The sequence below is a fragment of the Micrasema longulum genome, unplaced genomic scaffold, assembly GCF_059751315.1.
Source record: "Micrasema longulum isolate JH-2025_06_02 unplaced genomic scaffold, ASM5975131v1 h1tg000163l, whole genome shotgun sequence".
NCBI classification, from domain to species: Eukaryota; Metazoa; Arthropoda; class Insecta; order Trichoptera; family Brachycentridae; genus Micrasema; species Micrasema longulum.
The window spans coordinates 398,425-418,637 of record NW_028277368.1 but is presented as its reverse complement, the minus strand read 5'-3'; the positions used below and the strand labels follow the sequence as shown (position 1 = coordinate 418,637).

The 20,213-nt window shown below is 31.1% G+C and overlaps 1 protein-coding gene across 1 annotated transcript in view; it reads right to left on the bottom strand.

Annotated features, from left to right (window-relative positions):
• Nucleotides 1-19,449, bottom strand: part of LOC148284036 (C3 and PZP-like alpha-2-macroglobulin domain-containing protein 8) — a 91,092-nt gene extending 71,643 nt beyond the window's left edge. The window contains exons 1-2 of the mRNA XM_088242796.1: nt 19,323-19,449; nt 8,545-8,695 (exon numbers count right to left, since the gene is read on the bottom strand). Coding sequence (XP_088098922.1) covers nt 8,545-8,695; nt 19,323-19,328 — 157 coding nt within the window. The 5' untranslated portion in view covers nt 19,329-19,449. The remainder of the gene's footprint in view (nt 1-8,544; nt 8,696-19,322) is intronic.
• Between the last annotated feature and the right edge of the window lie 764 nt (nt 19,450-20,213).

The following is a 20,213-nucleotide window of genomic DNA, read 5'->3' as shown; positions in this document are numbered from 1 at the left end:
TGTTCATGTACCAAGCAACTATTTAAGCCATTTAAACACTATGAATTGTCTGATAACATCTTCTAAGATTACGAATGCGTAGCAAACATATAAAAAAACACATTTAAAATGGAGTAGTTCCATAAAAAAAACATGAAGGGATAAGACATTTTGTAGTATACAATGACATGTTATTATTACATTATAATTGTGATTGTTAACATATTTTTCATACCCCTATTTAGAACCGATGGTGCATAGTGTACTACATCGGTACACCAAACGCAGTGTATCTTGATCATATACTCTATGAAGACTTTAGGGTGCTAGTCCTAGAAAGTCTCTAGAAACAATATTTATTATATTGTTTCTAGAGGACTGGCAGTAGCTATACTAGCAGTTGACATGATATTATCATCCTAACCTTACTAGGAATCACACCCGGGATCTCGGGCACAGTAGTCTACAGCAGACCACTATACTACGAGGTGAATTAATTTCCACTCGATTTCATTTTCCTTATTTTTTACCTGAGAGTAACCATTGAGCAGCAAGTCGAAAACAGCCGTAAAAGATTCTAGTTATATTTCACACACAGATCTGCACTCTTTATCCGCTTAGAGACGGACTTATCTTTCAAAATACATAAATATTTAGACATATCGTAACTGGCAGTATATAACCAATTTAAGTATTTTATTTTATGCTGTTATTAATCGATGCGGTTTCTCTGTACAGTTCGTTTTGGTGAAGAAGGAAAAGATTTTTGTAAAAAGTTTTATGGAGTTGTAAATAAAAACGGTTGACTTTTTTTTGCAGTATTTATTCAGATTTTTATATTATTCTTCTTTGTATGTGACTGTGTGGAAGCTTCCCTTTATCAAGTTGATGGGACGTAAATTAATTGACTATAAAAGTTCCCCTTTTACGACGGTCCCTAGTTAATAAAGGACATGAGTTAGAGATTTCTCTGCCAAAGGAACAAATTACGGATCTGCTCAAGGACTCGAGACATTCATAGATATAAAGGATGATAGAAAGGGATGATTCTGCAGTTTCGTCCTGTGAAAACCACCCCGAGACAGACGTCATTACACCCAATCCTTACTTCCTAAGATCTTTCCTTACGAGATCTTGTTGCTAAAGCGAAATATAATGAGATGCTAGAGAAATATGAAGCCTTTTTTGTACTCAAAGTGATCAACATACATTAAATAGATAAACGTTTACGTCGTGGTGTACAAGTAGGCGCGTTTGACTAAAATGCCTTAGGTCCGCATTTCAATATCAATAAAAAGACACCTATTTTATTTTCTTTTGCTTTCTCTCTTCCTGTTCTTCTTTTTCCTGTTAATAACAATAATAACAATAGCTCGTGGCCTGTTTCTGATATGTTTTTCGGGGGGTCTGCTGCTAACTGATATTGCAGCTCCCACTATTTTTCTGAAATATATATATATATCCTTACTTTAAACAAATTTAAAGAAAATGCTCGAACCCTAATAAAAAAAAAGTAATTATAATTAAATCTAGCTGTACCTACCTAATATTTTTTTTTGTGCACTTTAATATTGTAATTATTTTCTTTTGTTTGAAATAAGAAAGAAGGGAGGACTGATAGCTCCGTAATACTCCGTATGGATCCGCCGGCGAAAGGATTTTTAAGTTCAATCAAACAAAAAAAAAAAAAAAAAATTTTATTTCATTATAATTGTAATATTTTATTTATTTTCTATAAGTGGAATGATAGGGAGTGGCTATTTCAATGTACGCTTTTTTACTTCTTTTTTCGACATCGTATTAAGTAATGTATAGAAAACTTTAATTGGCCTATGATTTTGGTTTGTTGGTAAATATTTATTTTTTTGTTGTAATGGCTGTTGTTTTCTTTTAATAAATAAAAAAAATAAACCAAAAATATTTACCACCTTTTCTGAATCTGCTCTCTCCAGAAACGTATTATTGATCTTTCCCATAGCACAACATCTTCAACGTCCCAGATCCTTATTTTCTTGGAGTTTTTTTTTTTTAGTAAAATATAAAGGAATAACATGTTATTAAAAAGAAATACGTTCAATAACAAAAACGAAACAAAATATCTCATCAAAAAAGAGGCAACCTCTTGCGATTGCCGTAGGATAAGAATATTAATAATTTAATTTCAGAATACACATTTATTTAAAAAAATAAATGAAGGTATATAAAACAATTTTTATAAATAAGTGCATATACAAATGCATGCAAATGCGCATGCGTGCGCACGCATGCATAATTATATACACACATACACGCACCCTTACACTCACTCACACGCACATACACATATACCCACATACATACTATAACATGGTAAAGAAAACAATAAAATAAGTTTTTTAAGTTGCTCAACAAAAAAACTTCAAGTACAGTAAAAACACAACTCAGTTTACCCTGAAGATGGCTCCTGTAATGGTAGCTGAAACGTTGGAACAAATCCAACACACACGGTATCACTCAAAAAAGAAACATCGTGTCATCGCTATAATGTTTTTTATACGTATTATTTTTATTGGAAAATATTTATTTGTGTTCTTATGATTTACCAATGCTGTGCTAAATGCATCATCAGATACTGATAAGGTTATTAGTTTCAGTGCTACAGAGCAGAGTTTATTTAACAATTTAAAATACATATAACAATTTTTTACCCACTAGGTCTTAAGACTTTTCGGTGGGACACATTTTTTTTTTAATGGCAGGTTTATTTTACATTATTTATTTATTATATAAATAAAAGACGAGTGATACCTTAATCAACAAATTTGGAATATCCAGTGACCGGTTTAATCACTTTCGCGACATCTTCGAGACTGGTATCTTTATTAAGGAGTTCATTTAATTTACTTTTATATAATTTTGAATTATCTATCTTAACCTCTGTTTTGTAAAAATATACTGAACTCCTTAAAAAAGATACCAGTCTCAAAGATGTCGCAAAAACGATGAAACCGATCACTGGATATTGTAACGTTGTAAAAAACAAGTCCAACGTACCCCGTTTTGAAAGCATTTTGGTACTGGATTATAATTCTAAGTTGCCTGATTTAGCGCCATCTGACGGCCGCGGTAGTAACTCATCCATACGATATCCGTGCATTAGAAATAACTTATTTTCCATTTGAAAACTCGGGATAAACATTCCAACTGTCGCGCAAGGACACAAAGAGAGGCGACCGCACATTTAAAAAATGTAGTCCTTCAAGAAAGGGAACGTTCAACGTAACGTAAGTCTAGATGTTTTAAATTTATTACCGAAATTCTTGTAGAGAGAGATATCATATTCTAATGAGATTGTATTTTATAAAGGTTTCCTTTTCTCTACCTTTTTTTTACCCTTTTCTACCTTTTCACTACCTTTTTTTTTTTACCTTTTTCTACCTTTTCTCTACTTTTTTTACCTTTTTTCTACCTTTTTCCATTTTTCCACCTTATTCTATTTTATTTACTCTACCTTTTATCTACTTTGTCCGATGATAAAGATTTTACAATGTAGTATATTTACTCCATAATTCGAATGGATCACTAATTATTACGAAGTTTATTCGTAAATACCTGGAAAAGTCGGTGTCAGATTTTAAAGTTTTTTCTTCAAGATCATGAGACACAAATTTACAAAAGCAAGGAAGCAAACGATCATTTACTGAATTAAAGTGTCGACAAATAATCTTCTGGGAAATCATCAACTGAGCCAACCACGAGTAAAAATATATCAACCGAAGACATCGCATATCGAGTTCCATCTGCGGATTTTATTTTGTAAAATCAACATTATTTCATATCATCTTGAGAAGAAAACAATCAAAAATCTATTTTACTTTTCATTATTATTTCTTAGATAAATTTATTGTCAACCACTTACTCATATTAGATAGGCAAAATTCTAAATTTTTATATTAACTAATCTTGGTACATTTGTAGAGAATTACTTCTTTTATTAAATTTTATATTTCACTAACGAGTTGTTTATTTCATAAAATCCAGATCTTTAAGTCATATTTGTTCCATTTTACATTAAGGTATTTTAAACATAACGTTTTTGATTCCGTTCACAAAATTAAATTTATACAAAATAATCTTATTCTTTTGGAGAATTCTTATGTTCTTGCCGATTGAGCGAAACTGGTGAATGGTAAGTCGTTTGTAGGTACTTTATTTGGTTATCTGCATTATTTTCCTTAATCTTAAAAATTTGCTTATTAATTTTTTATAACCTACCTCTATAATGTCACCCAACTGGGACCAAATAATTTATTTCAACCTACACTGACTGTTACAATATTCCAAATTTGTGGATTAAAGTATCACTCGTATTTTATTTATGTAATAAATTACAATGAACTTCACTCAAAAAATGTATTAAGAATAATGTTAGCACTTTTAAGTAATAAAATAATTTAACTGTTCGTATTTATGCTATAGATGTCGGCCTCGTCGTGTAATGGTCAGCACATTTTCCTACCATGCAAGAGGTCTCGGGTTCGATTCCCAACATGGTTAAAATGAAACAACTATTTAAAAAAGTTTTTTCACACCAAAAAATTTAATATTCCCTGGACTGACACATGAAGCGTAAGACTTATCATCTTACCTTCATGTTACTCAGGAAAAAAATATCAAGATACGCTGTGATTGGTGTAACAATGCAGTACCCTATGCACCATTAGGTGCGGAAAGGGAATGATAATGATGGTTGGTAAAGATTTTTTTATAGTTTTTATTTACTATGTGATAAATTTATCGCTTTTATTATAAAAGTAATTTCCGTTGTCTGTGTTATACAATGGTTTCGAAAGTTTCGTTAAAATATTGACCTAGTTTCAGTTTTCAGGTTACGGGTGTCAATCGATGTGCATTTCTGAAACTGAAACAATTCCTGACTGCAGTGGCACTTCAGTTTGGTGCTATTTTGTGGACTTTTCAGAATTTCAGACGTGACGATAACAGTTCGATTGATTTATTGTGGTGACTTGGTTTAGCTATATTCAAAATAATGAAAAATTTAAAACGTGATTGGAATCTAAACGAATTATATCTATTTTGTTTGTATATATTATAATTTGGTAAATTTCTTATAAACTCAGATATTAAACATATTATAAAGAATATTTTGGCTTTTTTAAAGCATAATCAATGAATAACATTCACCATTCTGCCTATATTTGAACATCTGTATTCCTTCAATTTTTTTCATTTTTGGTGTTTGTGAAGTTAAAGAGCTGAAACCTTTATTTATGCGGGTGAGATTCATTTAATTGAATTATTTCACCTACATACTAGGCAACGCCTGAAAATGTTATTTTTTCAATTTCTATACTTCTTCATGGACCAGGTAATTTATCAACATTATTCACTTAAACCAGCCATTGATAGGTCATAAGCCCTGTAGATGCCTATACCTTCCCTTCTATTAAATATAACCTTCTCTTAAATGTTCTGCATCTCTGTTGTAAAATGTTAATATAAACAGCTCCCCAGGGAGTTGAATCCAGTCCTTGTCTACAAAAATTTGGACAAACTAAAAATATTGTTGATTATCAATGAAGATATAAGAACATTTTATTTCTATAATTAAGGAGAAAACATTATTTACTGATTTGTCGTACAATAATTGTAGAAAATACATTATTGACTAATGTTTGTACAATAATGAAGGAAAATACATTATTGACTAATTTGTCGTACAATAATTGTAGAAAATACATTATTGACTAATTTTTGTATAATTATGAAGGAAAATACATTTTTAACTAATATGTCGTACAATAATTGTAAAAAATACATTATTGACTAATTTTTGTACAATAATGAAGGATATGTTGATGACATTAATGACTAATTTGTCGTACAATAATTGTAGAAATACATTATTGACTAATTTTTGTACAATAATGAAGGAAAATACATTTTTGACTAATTTGTCGTACAATAATAATTGTAGAAATACATTATTGACTAATTTTTGTACAATAATGAAGGAAAATACATTTTTGACTAATTTGTCGTACAATCATTGTAGAAAATACATTATTGACTAATTTTTGTAAAATAATGAAGGAAAATACATTATTGGCTAATTTTTTGTACAATAACGAAGGATTTTTAAATAAAACAAAAAGGAATTTCATTTCTTTATTTGAACAGTTTTAATAGTTTTTAAAGTCTGGCTGACTACACAATTTAAGATTTGTATTTTGAAAAAAACACCCAGCCCCAGTGAAACTCTGATATACGTTGTATACTTTGTCATTACGTATTGAACATATTATTTATACTTGTATAGGGGTACTTGATTATAAAGATTCCCTTTATCAATTTGTTATAATAATCTTTTAAAATAATTGATTATGTGTTAAATGAATTTTGGTAATTTCTTCATGTCTAGCTGACCACACAACCTTACATACGCATTTCGTAGAAAACAGTCATATCAAATATTGAATAAAACCTCATTTAAACTTTGAATGTTAAGGTGATATTCTGTATTTAAACATATTTTAACTAATGACATTTTTAAATATATGAATCTGCAAAATTATAATACTTATGTATTTATCCATCTTTGTGTATAAAATAGATTTATGTAAGCATTAATCTTCCCATCAGTATATATGCAGTAAGATATTTCTAGTGCTTTGGGTATTTTCTGCAAATTGAAAAATGCAATTTTTGTGATCAATATAATTTTCAAATGGTAATTATAACAGTATTTTGTATGAAAGCGGCCCGACTGTTTTTAGAAAAACGTTGAATCGACATTACTGCACCCGATAACATAAATATCTCTAATACGTTCAATTCAGGATTTTAACTGTTTTTTTACGTTGCTTTTGTATGAGTAACTAGTTTAATGAATTATTATATCGAACCTAATATGCTTAACCGTCAATAACACCGGTGATTTCACGATAATGTATCAGACTGGCTGAGTTAATTTATCATTTTAATACTGCTCCGAGCAATCGATCAGACAATGAATAAATTATTTGCCTCGTGAAATCTCCACCCTATTTCCTTTATGAGATAACAACTCAATCTGAAGATCATCTCACTAGGACAAGAGAGGAATAATGAACGTGTCGCTATTTGCTAAAGCCCGTATTGTTTCAATCCCAAAGCTAATTCATTTTGTTCAGGAAACAACTCAATACATAATGGGATACTCACTGTATCTTTAAGAAGATGATGTCAAATTCAAGATGGGATGTTACGAATCTTTAGTATTATAATGAAGTCATTTACTTATTTACTCATATACTTAATTCATCGTTTGTGTGATATGTATTTTATAACGGTTCTTGACAAAGACGTTTACGATTTTCCTATTTCTTTGAAATGATACCCCCTAAATCTAAATTTGTTGCAACAGAGACGTTAACACTTTTGAGAGGGAAATATGAAAGCCTAGGCATTAACAGGGCTCAGAACCTGTCATTGGCTGGTTTAAGTGGCCAATTTAAATACTATATATTTTTTACCATTCTGCCTATGTTTAAACATTCACAATCGGGTTGTGGTCCCGTAGATAGTGTTGCGAACTCATGGATCAGAGGTCCGAGGTTCGAACCCTACTCCACCCTAACTTGATTCCTATTTTCTAATAGTGAGTTATTTACAACTCGTTGAAAATGGCCCCAAAAATTTTAATATTTAGATAAATAATAAGAACGAAAATATTTCTTTAAAAAAAAAAACATGAATTAAATTCATAATTACCGTAAGACTGAATACTTCACCATAACGAAACAGACCATCAAAATACGCTATACTTGATAGGTATCCACTGCCCAATGCACCACTGGATGCGGAAAGGGAAATATTGATCATGAATAATATTTGAAGCACTAGTTTTATGATTTTACCAAGTTAAATATTTAAAAGTTAAAAATATTTCCTTAACTCCTCCATCTGTCGACTTTTGTGAAGTAAAAGAGCTGAAACCTAAATTGTTTTGGTAAAATTCATCGGGCTGAACCAACTCACCTTCTAGGCAACGCTTGAAAACAATTCTGCAAAAATTTGGACTTACTCAAAACATTGTTGATTAAACTAACAGGTATGCAAAGATATATAAAAATGAAATATTGTTTTCAGGTATTTCCTAATAGGTGAGTTGGTTCAGCCGGATGAATCTCAACCACAAAATAAAGGTTTCAGCTCTTTTACTTCACAAGAGTCAATAGATGAATGAATTGAAAAAATATGCATGTTCAAACATGGGCAAAAAAGTAAATGTAACACAATATGTAAAGTGGCCACTTAAACCAGACAATGACAGATTATAAGCTCTGTAAATGCCTAGACTTCTATATTACCTCTCTAAAATGTTCTCCATCCCAGTTTTGATTTGTTAATCAAAATGCGTTGTTATTAAAAAAAAACAGATTTGAAAATACGAGCCATAATAATTATGGTATTTTTCAAGGGAGGCTAATAAAAGAGTGTGAAAACATTGGCGTAAAGTTTACGAAATTTGAAAAAATCATTCGAAATACTATTCTTTTTATTTATTATATTATTACAAATTACCTGTAAGATTGTGCACCCCTGGCTTAGTGACCGCAATTCTGACAACCAGGGCTGTAGCACCTCTGGGGCCAAGCCTCAACTTCTCGGTAACATACATCATGTTGTTGCTAAGGAACTGCGCTCCACCACTTAAAGACAATAGGGCTGTCACCTGAAACGAGTACAATAATCATTAGAAAAACAAATTTATTATGTTTACATACTTGTGGAAATATAAATATTTTTTAAAACCTTTTTTGTGTGTCTATTTTTAGTGGAATATCAATTATCAATTTTTGGTTAATAATTGTATGTAACCCCTTACCGACTTTTCTATGTGGAACGGTTTCAAAACATACCCGGCTCTTCGTAATAAGTTAGAGAGAAAGGAGTAATTGTGGATGGGAAGTAAAAGGATGCCTTAGAATAATAACGAAGAGATATACATTTGGCGGCCTCCGTGGTGTAGTGGTCATGACGCTTGACTCACGCACGGAAGGTTCCGGGTTCGATTCCCGGTGAGAACACAAAAATTAAAAATGTGATTTTTCTCAAGCCTGGGTGCTCTGTGATGTAATTCACCACTGTAATTAGGCCTCCTGGCCTGTTGTGGTGCAAAAAAAAAAAAATGGAAAAAAAAAATGTATAAAAAAAATAAAACTAATATGAGTTTAAATTTAATCTAAGAATAAAATAAATAAAACAACTTTGTTTTTAACCACTGATTATTTCATTTTTTTCCACCAACCGGTTTAAAAGTAAACAAGCTTCTTCGTCAAGGTTTACGTAACTAATTAATTGATTACTTTTTTATTTTTATCATGTTCACTAAATACTACACGTGGACCCAATAAATCAATTCGTTTTTTCCTTACACGGGTGGTAATTTGATATCACTATTTTTGAAGTTAGACAGGAGAGGACTAAAAAAATATTGTTTTTTGGTTATTAATCATTGTTTTCTTATTATGAATCGCTTTTTTTATTTCTAAGATTTCTAAGTTCTGTAATTTTAATTTTTTTTTTTCAACATGAAGTACTTTTAATCCAGTGTCTTTATTATTTTAGTGAAAACGATAAAAATAAAAAAGGAATAAATTCATTAGTTACATAAAACCTTGACGAAGAAGCTTGTTTGCTTTGAAACCGGTAGGTGAAAAAAAAAATAGTGGTTAAAAACAATGTTGTTTTATTAATTTTATTATAATGAATAACCACATAGTAAGTGCTTCAACTATTAAGTTTATAAAATTAAGGAATTCGTGCTGATCCTTCAAATATTTAAATGAAAAATATAACATCAAATTGGGTTTTTTTTAAATCTTTGATAGTTCTACACCACTCCCAAATGTTAGTTTTACTTCGCTGAAAATAATATTTATTCTTTTAACAAACGTTTGATAAAAATGTATGTATATAGAAAGTAAATCTTTGAGGGGAAGAATAGAAATTGGAGTTGTGAATAGGAATACGGTAAGAAACAAATATAGCAGATGTTTAAGGAATACACAATTCCAAAGAATAATAGACGGATCCTTGAAAAGAATGATAATGCTTTGTCTTCAATCTACACAGATGGATGTATTATTATAAAGGATGAAAATAAAAAAGAAAAATGCATGTGTGAATGATTTTTTATTTCGTTAACTGCAAACAAAAAATCACTTTTATTACTTAAATACGTTGATGTATTAATCTTTCACAGTCAATTTTTAAAAATCGTCACTAAACAAAATATCTTTAAATCAGAGGCAGACGGATGCAAATCCAGAATTCGATGAAATGACATTTTGGTTTTCTTGTTTAGTTCATGATCATGTCCATTGATTTTGAAGAAAATAAAGTCTTATAATAAAAGAACCAATGTATTAAGATACTGAAAACACAAATTAATGCTATAAATTATTAGAAATCATAAAGCGAAAGTAGATTCTTTAGGCTTTTGTTTAACATTTGACGTTTGGATTTGCATCCATCTGCCTCTGAATTACAGATGTGAATTTATGTGTGTTTTTTTAATGTGGATATTGGGAAAAATGATGAGTTTTAAAAGGAAAGCTTCAATTTTCGTAAAGGTATTTAAAGCTCTTTTCAAGTTGAATTATTTATCTAAAAAGTCATAAGTATTATGGAATAGATACGCGTAGTAAAATTTATTCCTACGGATAAAATAAAAACATTTTTAAAAAACAAGGCAAAAAAAATATACTTACGTAGTTGCTCGCGCGATGATCTCTATAAACTAATGTCAATTATTTCACTCGCTTACATTCAGGTACTGACAATAATATGCACTATTCTGTTTAATAAAGAAAGAATACTTAGGAAGGTACCTGATAAAATAGCCCGATACTTTTCAGATCTGGGCTTGGAGGGGAAGATTTAGCAAAACGTACACTCTCGCCTTTAAGACAGTAGCCAGGCTCTTTATAGACCTGGGCTTGGAGAGGGATATTTGGAAAAATTTAAACTCTCACTTTCCACACAGTAGCCAGGCTCTTTATATACCTGGGCTTAGAGGCTGTTAACTTTTCACGGAGACCCGTCACAATAGATCTTCACAGGTTGCAGTGAAATATGGTAGAATACTGCATAAAAATAGTAATTTTAAATTGGCGTGAGCAAAATGCTCATAGCGCGATTGGTGACGGGTTAAATGTATTATTTCCCACAATAAAATGTTCAGTGTTTATTTCAATTTTTTTTTTAAATAAACACTGAACACATAATGTTAGCAAATAATGCATTTAAGATTCTAACTTGTTTTTTTGGAAGAAGTAAATAATATTTAATGTCAATTTTTATATGGTGCCTTGACGAAGGAACAGTTTTTGAAACCGGTTAGCAAATAAAATATGTTTAGTGAATTTGAAGAAAACAAATGATTATTTTTATTTTTACATGGTAAATCTCAAAATAAGTGCTTGAAATATTGATTTAAAAAAATATTATTGTTTAGGAACAGAAACTTTATAGGAAAAAAGAAAAAAAAACACTCATATTACTTTCGTTTTTGCAATCACTTTGTACCTAAAATATATTAAAGAAAATATCTTCTTCCTACATAAAACTCTGTTATTTCTTTGAAAGTTGTTGGCATTTGCTAAGTAAAATTACGTATTACACTAAGTTACTTCACAGGGGTTCAACTTGACGTTTATTGATGGATTACTTTTAGACTGAAAATATTATCTTACATATCGAAAGCGACGCTGCCTTGTCTGGAATCTTTGTTAGTAATTACATACTTTTATGATGTTCGAGAATATTTGTTATCTCGCCCTCCATACACATGGATTTAGTGAAAAAACTAAAGGTTTATTTTTCCTTGTTATACATTTAAAATACTTTGTTAGTACATATCTTTTGTAAAGGTATATTCTGACGATTGATTGAAAGAGTATTTGCTTAAGATTTTTTTAGTTGTTGTTAAGGGAATTTCTAGACCAGTTGGAGACGACCAAAGAAACGATGTTGTGCTCGATGCCTATTTATTACAGCGAACTATGTTACCACTTCACGTGGTCCTTTTATAGGTCATGTACTTTTGTTATGGACGTCACTAAGGCGGAAATGAAGTTGACGCATAGTAAAATTGGTATATCTGTGCTGGATGTTAACACAAAAAATATTTTTCCTTGCTACGCGAAGAATCGATGTCCTCTAATTTAGCAACACATCTGTATAAGGGAGAAAACGAAAAAAGAACTCATAATAAAAAAAACAGAGACGCTGTTCTGTAGCGGATGCAGTGATAAACAGATTCAACCGGTATATGATAGTGATAGGGGATGCACGCGCGTAATATGAGCGGCGTATTTATGATTTTTTATTTATTTTACCATAACAGGGCTTAATTACTCGTTTATTTGCATAAATTATGGAAAAAAGATTATTAAACCGCATGTCTCCAAGTTTTTTTTTTTAAATGTCAGAACTTAAGAATATTCCGTATTTTACTAGCGGTAACACGTCGTTACATCACCGCGCGCAAAGGTATTATTAACCACAGTCTTTTAAGAGTTAATATCTCAGCAGTTAGTAAGCATGTTACCACAATTGTTTTCCATACCACATATTGTATCCTAATTAGATTACTAAGCAAGACACGCATTTAATTTTAATACGATGAAAAGAGACAGTGATTATCAGGCAATCATTTCCTAACCTCAGGCTACTCAAGGTTAACCGAAGGTTACCTTTGTAATTTTAGGATATTTCTTTTATAATATTACCTCTTATTTAACTGAATTCATGTTTTTTTTTTCAAAAAGCTGCCCTTTCTTTATAAATGAAGTATAGGAGAGCCTATCATGAAATGAACTCGCCAAGATATGTGGGTATGCAGATACTGTTGTTGTTGCCAATGAACATACTTATATCTCTTACAGGTTAATGCACTGTATCTTAAGTAAAAACTGATGTTTAAACACTACTATGCACGAAATGACAAAAAAACTACATAATATTTATCACTTATCATGATTTTGTTTAAAAAAAAATGATAAAGCAAAAGAGATTTGCTGATGAATGTTGATAAATCGAAAGTAATGGTTTTTGAAACGCGTGAAAGTATGTCTAAATGTGAGATCATTGTAGATGGAGATATTTGAATGAGGTGAAAGAATTTGTGTATTTGGAAAATACGTGTAATAGGGATGAAAATACTGAGAATTTTTTTTTTCAATTTCGACAATCTTGGCAAACAAAAATCTCTTTTGCTGGGGGCAAATTTAGCAGTTAACAATGAAGTCCTGGTGCCGGCTCTATGACTTATGTATGGGAATAAAAATAATTACGAAATATGACCTCTCAGGAAAATGAATGGTAAAACTATCTACAATGCTGTATAATTTTTTCAATATAAATCTTGTATATTTTTTTTTTATAAATCTTTGGTATAAGGAAATTAATGTTTTAAAAAAAATTAAATATATTTAGCCAAATATGTTAGTATTATAAATGTATGTAAAAAGCAGATTTGCCGTTTATGTCAATAAAATAAAATACAAAAGTAGCACAAATGATGAGATCTGTGCATTTTGTAAGCCTGAGACAACCATTATCGACCAAATCACGACCGACGTACAACAATTGGTTTGGAGGTGTAGGGCAAATGGGCAGCAAAAGAATTCCTAAAAGGATTTGAGATGCAAATTTCAATGGATGCAAAAAACAAAAAAGAAAATGGAAGGTATGACATGACCAAATTCAACCTTAAAGATGGACAAGTAGAAAGTCGGAATAATCATCGTGCATGCATGAGAAGTTGTGTAAATATCGAGGAAGCGACGTCCGTATGCAAAAAAAGATAAATATTGCGTTCTACCTTCTCTTTCAAACCCTTCGGGGTAGCGGAACGATGGTTTGTTTGTTTGGTTATTCATATTTTCTATTACTTTTTGTTGTGTTATTGCTTTTAAATAAATATTTGGCATGTCATAAGCCCTGTTATGGCTTGACTTGTGTTTTCCCTTCTATAAAATGTCATTTATCTCTGGTATGATGTGCTAAATATTTATTTTTTAGGTCTCTGAGTAAGCTTATTAAAAAATATGTAAATGTAAATCTTCCAACAGCATAAAGTAAAAGTTGAAACTAGTTAATTATTTCATAATTTCCTTTGTAAACCAATATGTTTTATGCTAATAAATGTTGTGAAATATTTGTATATAACCACTTACCAACTTTTCTATTTCTACCGGTTTGGAGACGTTTTGTGTGCAACAACTATGGTGAAGGTGTTTAGTGGGTTTGTTGATTTGCATGTTGGTTTAATTGATGTCCTGACGAAGAGACGGGTACGTCTCGAAACCGGTAGACATAGAAAAGTCGGTAAGTGGTTTTATACAAATATTTAATAACATTTATAAAAATGTTTAAAAACAAAGTTAATGCTTTAAATATTAATAATATGTTCTATATTGCTTACTTACGTAGCTGCACGACGTTTGAAAATAATTGATATAGGTATAAGGTGACGTAATAATAATATAATTAATAAATAATATTTTAAAAAATTTTTCCTTTTCATGTCAAAGAAACAAACAGAAAATCCGTCTTTTTTTAAAAATATTAAAAAAAAAATAATAATAATTTCATAAAAGGTACATGTTTTTTAAAAAATTCTATTCAGATCTACTTCCATACGTCTAGTAAATGTTATCACTGTAACTCTTCAAAAAAGGAGACTTACTTTTGTGCTTGGAGAGTGATTTACACTGTTGTAGTTGTTTATTTATAAAAGTTAATAAAATGTTGAATATATTTGATTTATTTTTGTTATGTATTTAATAAAATATCAAGTATTAAAATAGCTCCTTAGCAATTTTATTCCTCATTTAAAATGTATTAAAAATATTATCAACAGTCAAATAAAACATCACCGAGTTTAATAATCAAGATTTTTACAATTGAAAATAATAATTAAACTAAATGAATTCTTTATTTTAATTCAAATTCAATAAAAAATATTAACTTGGTAATTACGCTTTTGTGATTAATGTTGCGCCAAATTTCTCGTGAATTAATAATTATGTTCCGTCCTGAAACCGGCTGACTAAACACCACCATACTCCCCTTAATTATGTTCCGTGCTCCCGAAAACATGAAAACAGGAGAGTTCGGCGGTTTCAGTAAGAATGAAAAATAATTAATAGGGCGGTCTTTTCATTGTAATTGGTGTTTATGAATTTTCAGACATGATATATTTATTTTCTTTTAGGGTTTTATTGCCGTAAAGTCCGCATAAATATTCTTTACTGATCTGAAGTAAATACAATATTTCACATTTACAACATATTATAATTAAATGTTGAGATCCGTACATTATGTAAGACTGAGACAAGCATTATCGACGAATTAAAAAAAACAGCTCTGCGCTGGTTTGGACATGTAGAACGAATGGACAAAAGAACGGCTAAACATATTTACAATGCGAATGTTCATGGATGCAGAAATAGAGGAAATATAGGAAGACCGTTAAAGACATGGTATGACCAAATCCAACAAATACTTGAAGATAGACATGGTAAAAGTCGGAATAATCGGCGCGTGTGCATGAGAAGATCTATGAATGTAGAGAAAGCGAGATCTGAATGCAAAGATAGAGTAATGTCGCGTTCTATCCTCTCTCCCTACCCTTACGTGAATACGTTTGTATGAAGAAAAGTCGGAACGCGTTTCCTCTTAAGATTAAATATAATTAAGTATACTTACAAAAAATTACCAAAGAATCTTTAAAAAAATCCGTTCGGATAAACGTAAAAAAGATGTTGTACCTTTGAATTGCCAAGTAGGTACTTGTTTATGATTGAATCTCAAATATAAAAGTAATATATATTTAAACATCGAATTTAAGTAGGTACTGAAGTACTTGTTTATGTTCGAATTCCAAAACATAAAATAATTTATTATTTTCAAATAAATAATAATTTTAGCAAATGTCAAACTCTGCTAAGGAATGCATTTGAGTCAGGAATGCGATTTTCAAAATTGAATCGAATGTCAGTTGATATTATTTCAGTATGACCCAAAATTCAGAAAAAAATAAACAGGTAGAAATTATAAGGAATTCAATAAAATAATCTGACTGGGATCCATAAAAAAACTTACATTCGAAAACCAACTTTTTTTATATACAAAAAAAAAACCACCGTCCATTTTTTTTGTATCTGCATTCTTGGCGAATGCAAACCTGGTGATGGATAGCAAAAACATTTACGCTCCTGCCTTTTTTTGTACTCAATAAATTTAACATTCTATAAGCTATAAACTTTTTCGCGGCAAAGATGTACATTTATCTTAAAACCTCACGCAAACAAGTCCGGTAGTTATCGAGTTCATCGAAGACAACCATTCGAACATTGCCCTTTATATATATAGATAGGAGATGGATAGATAGATTATAATAATTATCAAATAAATAAACTTGATGTATCAGTACAAACCAATTTTTTAAACAGAAAACAATAGAACGAAAGGTAATTGTGGTTTTCACTCCTCTATCCCAAGAAGCCTAAGACTTGCAAAGTCAATCTTGATTTATTTGATGACAATGTGTCTTCCTTCGTGCAATCACTTAAATTTTCTGAGTCTAAGAGCGTATCTAAGGTCCCCCAGGTAGCATTTTTGTATCAATTACTTTTTTGGTAATCATCACGTCATTATTTTAAAACATCAACGCTTGTGATTTCCTTCAAATTTACACAACTCCATTAGTACAAATGTAAATCCTTCCATATTTGGGTTAGTTATATATATTTTTTTCAACAACAATAACAACAAACCATCACGCTGTTTCACTGTTGGGGTAGGCAGAGGGGATAGAGCGCCACATCACTCTGTCTTTGTATATAGACCTTACTTCTTCTACATTCAAACATCTTCTCATGCACGCACGCCGATTATTCCTAATCTTGACATGTCCATCTTCAACTATTTGATGGACTTGGTCATGCTTTGTCTTTCTCGGTCTTCTTTGTTTTCTGCATCCATTAACATTCGCATTGTAGATCCTTTTAGCCGTTTTTTCACTGTTCATTTCCTCTACACGTCCAAACCAACGCAGCACCCCTTTCTTGATTCTGTAGATAATGCATGTCTCAGCCTAACACATTTCACGGATCTCGACATTTGTGCACCTATCAAACATAGTTTTACCACACATTTGCCTGAGGGATCACATTATTTTTCCAACTCCATACTTCGCTTCCATACACTAGTTGGCACTAGAACTCTACTTTGAACTGCCAGTTTTGCCTCCTGCAATAAACATTTGTTTGCCAAAGTAGATTTCAGAGCACTGTTCATCCTGATCTCGGCACTCACTTTCCTTTCAATATCTTTCTCAGTCTTTCCATCCCTAGTAAACATACTTCCCAGATATACAAATTCTTATATCTGATTCAGAAAATCTCCGTTCACACGGATTTTACATTTAGTTATATTTTCATCCCTTTCAAAAACCACCGCTTTTAATTTATCAACATTCATTAGCTAATTGCTTTCCTTGCAGACATAGTAAACTTTTGTTACCAACAATTGCAGGTCTTCTTTGCTGCTAGCAAGAAGCACGGCACCATCCGCATACAGAAGACAGTGAACAGTTATCAGTTATATCACCCATTTTTGCTCCCATTTTTAAAATTTTCATGTCTTTCATACAGTTATCGATGTATATTGATCTTTCATACTGTTTTTTTAAAACTTGGAATATAAAAAAAAAATATGCTCAAAAGTAATTTCAAATCTTTTCAAGTTTAAATTTAAATTAATGCCAATTTCACGTTTTTCGCGGATCTGTCGTTGTTCTACTATAACAAAAATCAAATTCTTTTATTTTTTTAAATAATCCTAAGCCTAAACGAGAAAAAAAAGCTAATCCATACAACTAAAGGGTTTTTCATTAAAAGTGATACAATTTAAAAATAAAATAAAACACATAAGTTAATCAGCGAGACACATTTTTAAAATTTTATTTAAAAAATTTCATTATGCCATTAAGTATGAAAAATAATATCGTTCATGTGATCACCACGATTTCTCTGTACAAACCGCATTCTGTCAACCCAATTCCCCATCACACAAATTTGGTGTTATTTCACCAATAACACGTTTCTCCAAATTCAGCAATTCTGATTGTTTTGTCCAAAAATGAGCTTCATCACTTAAAATCAGTAAACGGTAAAAAATGGATCTGCATTGATTTGTTCTAAAGCAAAATCAGCAAATAAACGACGTTGTTGGTGGTCTGCTGGCTTTAATTCTTAAACCAATTAAATTTTTTAAGGGTGTAAACTCAAATCTTTTCTTAAAATTGTCCATGTTGTTGAGAAAGATTTAATTCTTAAGGAAGACGTTCGATTGATAAATTTGTAGTATCTCTTACACTTGCTGCTACTGTATCAATATTCTCTTGTGTGCGTGCATTTCTTTGTCATACTGGTACTCTTGTATCATGTTAAGAAAATTCATTTTTAAATTTGTCTAAAATACGAAAAATAGTGGGTAGATTAACTGAATAATGTCGTCCTTGAATTATTCTTAAATTTCTTTTAGTATTCACATATGAACTCTGGTTTTGATAAAACAATTTAATGATTTCAAAACGTTGTTGAAATAGTATCTTTCCATGATTAAATGGCATACTATGTATACTGAACACAAATGAATGAATGGAATGATAAAAAATAATATGCAGTGTTGCCATTATAGCCATTTAAAATTGTATCATCCCTATTGGAAGACGCTTTATAAATATTTCCCTCTTTCTTTCTTTATCCACGTTAATCTTTAACCTATCCTATATCCCCTCTTCTACCTGAACTCTACTTTTATAAACAAATTGTGGGATGAATATGGATTGGCATGGTTTAACTCTAAGTTATATATTAATTGGGTTTTTGAGTAAATTGTCAATTATTATTTTATTACCCTTGTATGTCTTTGCTACATAGTTTTATGGTATTTTTGTTCAGTTTCTTATTCAGATGTTTTTTCATATTAGTCGGGTTGAGTTGTGATCTTGTGGATAGTGTCTCGGACTCACGGACTCAAGGTTTGTGGTTCGAATCCCACTCTACCCCAACTTTATTCCCGTTTTTTAATAGTGAGTTATTTACAACTCGTTAAATATGTCCCTCAAAATTAAATTGGGTAAATCATAAGAAGGAAAATATATATTTTTTTAAATAAAAAACATAAGTTGTAATTGGCTTAGGTCATATATATAAAATAAGTGAATAAAATGAAATTGAAAATTTTGAAAAAGACTATCAATTACAAAAATGTTTTCTTACGTCCATACAGGCGCTGAGCGGGTTACTGATGTTAATGTCAAGCTCCAGCTGTTCCCCCGCAACGAGGGGCGGAGGATCCGCCAGGGGGCCGGCCAGAGGAGCGCCGCGGGGGGCCGGCAGCGGGACGGGGGGCCCGGCCCGCAGACCCGCGGCCCCGAGGGCGGCTGCCCATACCAAGCCAGGGGCGCCCGGTAGCCGGACGCGCCTGTGCGCATTACCGAGACTGAAAAGAAAAGAAATATTTTACATAAATGTCTCAACTATCGCTTTTTTTATTTAATAAATTTACGGACTATGTCCAATTTAAACAAATTATAGAACGAAAAACAATAATGATGCAGTAACTAATAGAAGGAATACAACGAATAAAATCAAATACAAGTTAATACATTAGACAGGCATTATGGAATCCAGGTTAATTCTACAAATATCCAATCAATTTATTGGGAATATTTCTTCAGCCTATTTATAAAAAAACTCAATTTACGATCACAATAAATTAGATCTTGATTTTCATTTACAAATCTAATCATTCTGGGTAGAGGCGCATGGAAACCATAATTAGTCTTATGCTGACCGAGGAACAGAATTTCATTATTTCGTCTACGTGAAAGAACATTAAGAGGTATTTGTTGGAGAATAGTCGGGATATCAAATCAACTATTAAGTATCTTAAACATGCAAATTAAATCTGCATTAAATCGACGTTGTGAGAGACTTGATAAATTCAGAAAAAGTTCCATGGCGGTATGGTTAAAGTGATCTCTTGTGATTCCTAGTTTGTACGCAACTTTTCTTATACATTTGTGCTGAACTGATTTGATGCGATTTATATGAGAAACATATGAAGGTGACTATATTACGGAGGCGTATTCAAGAATGGGACGAACC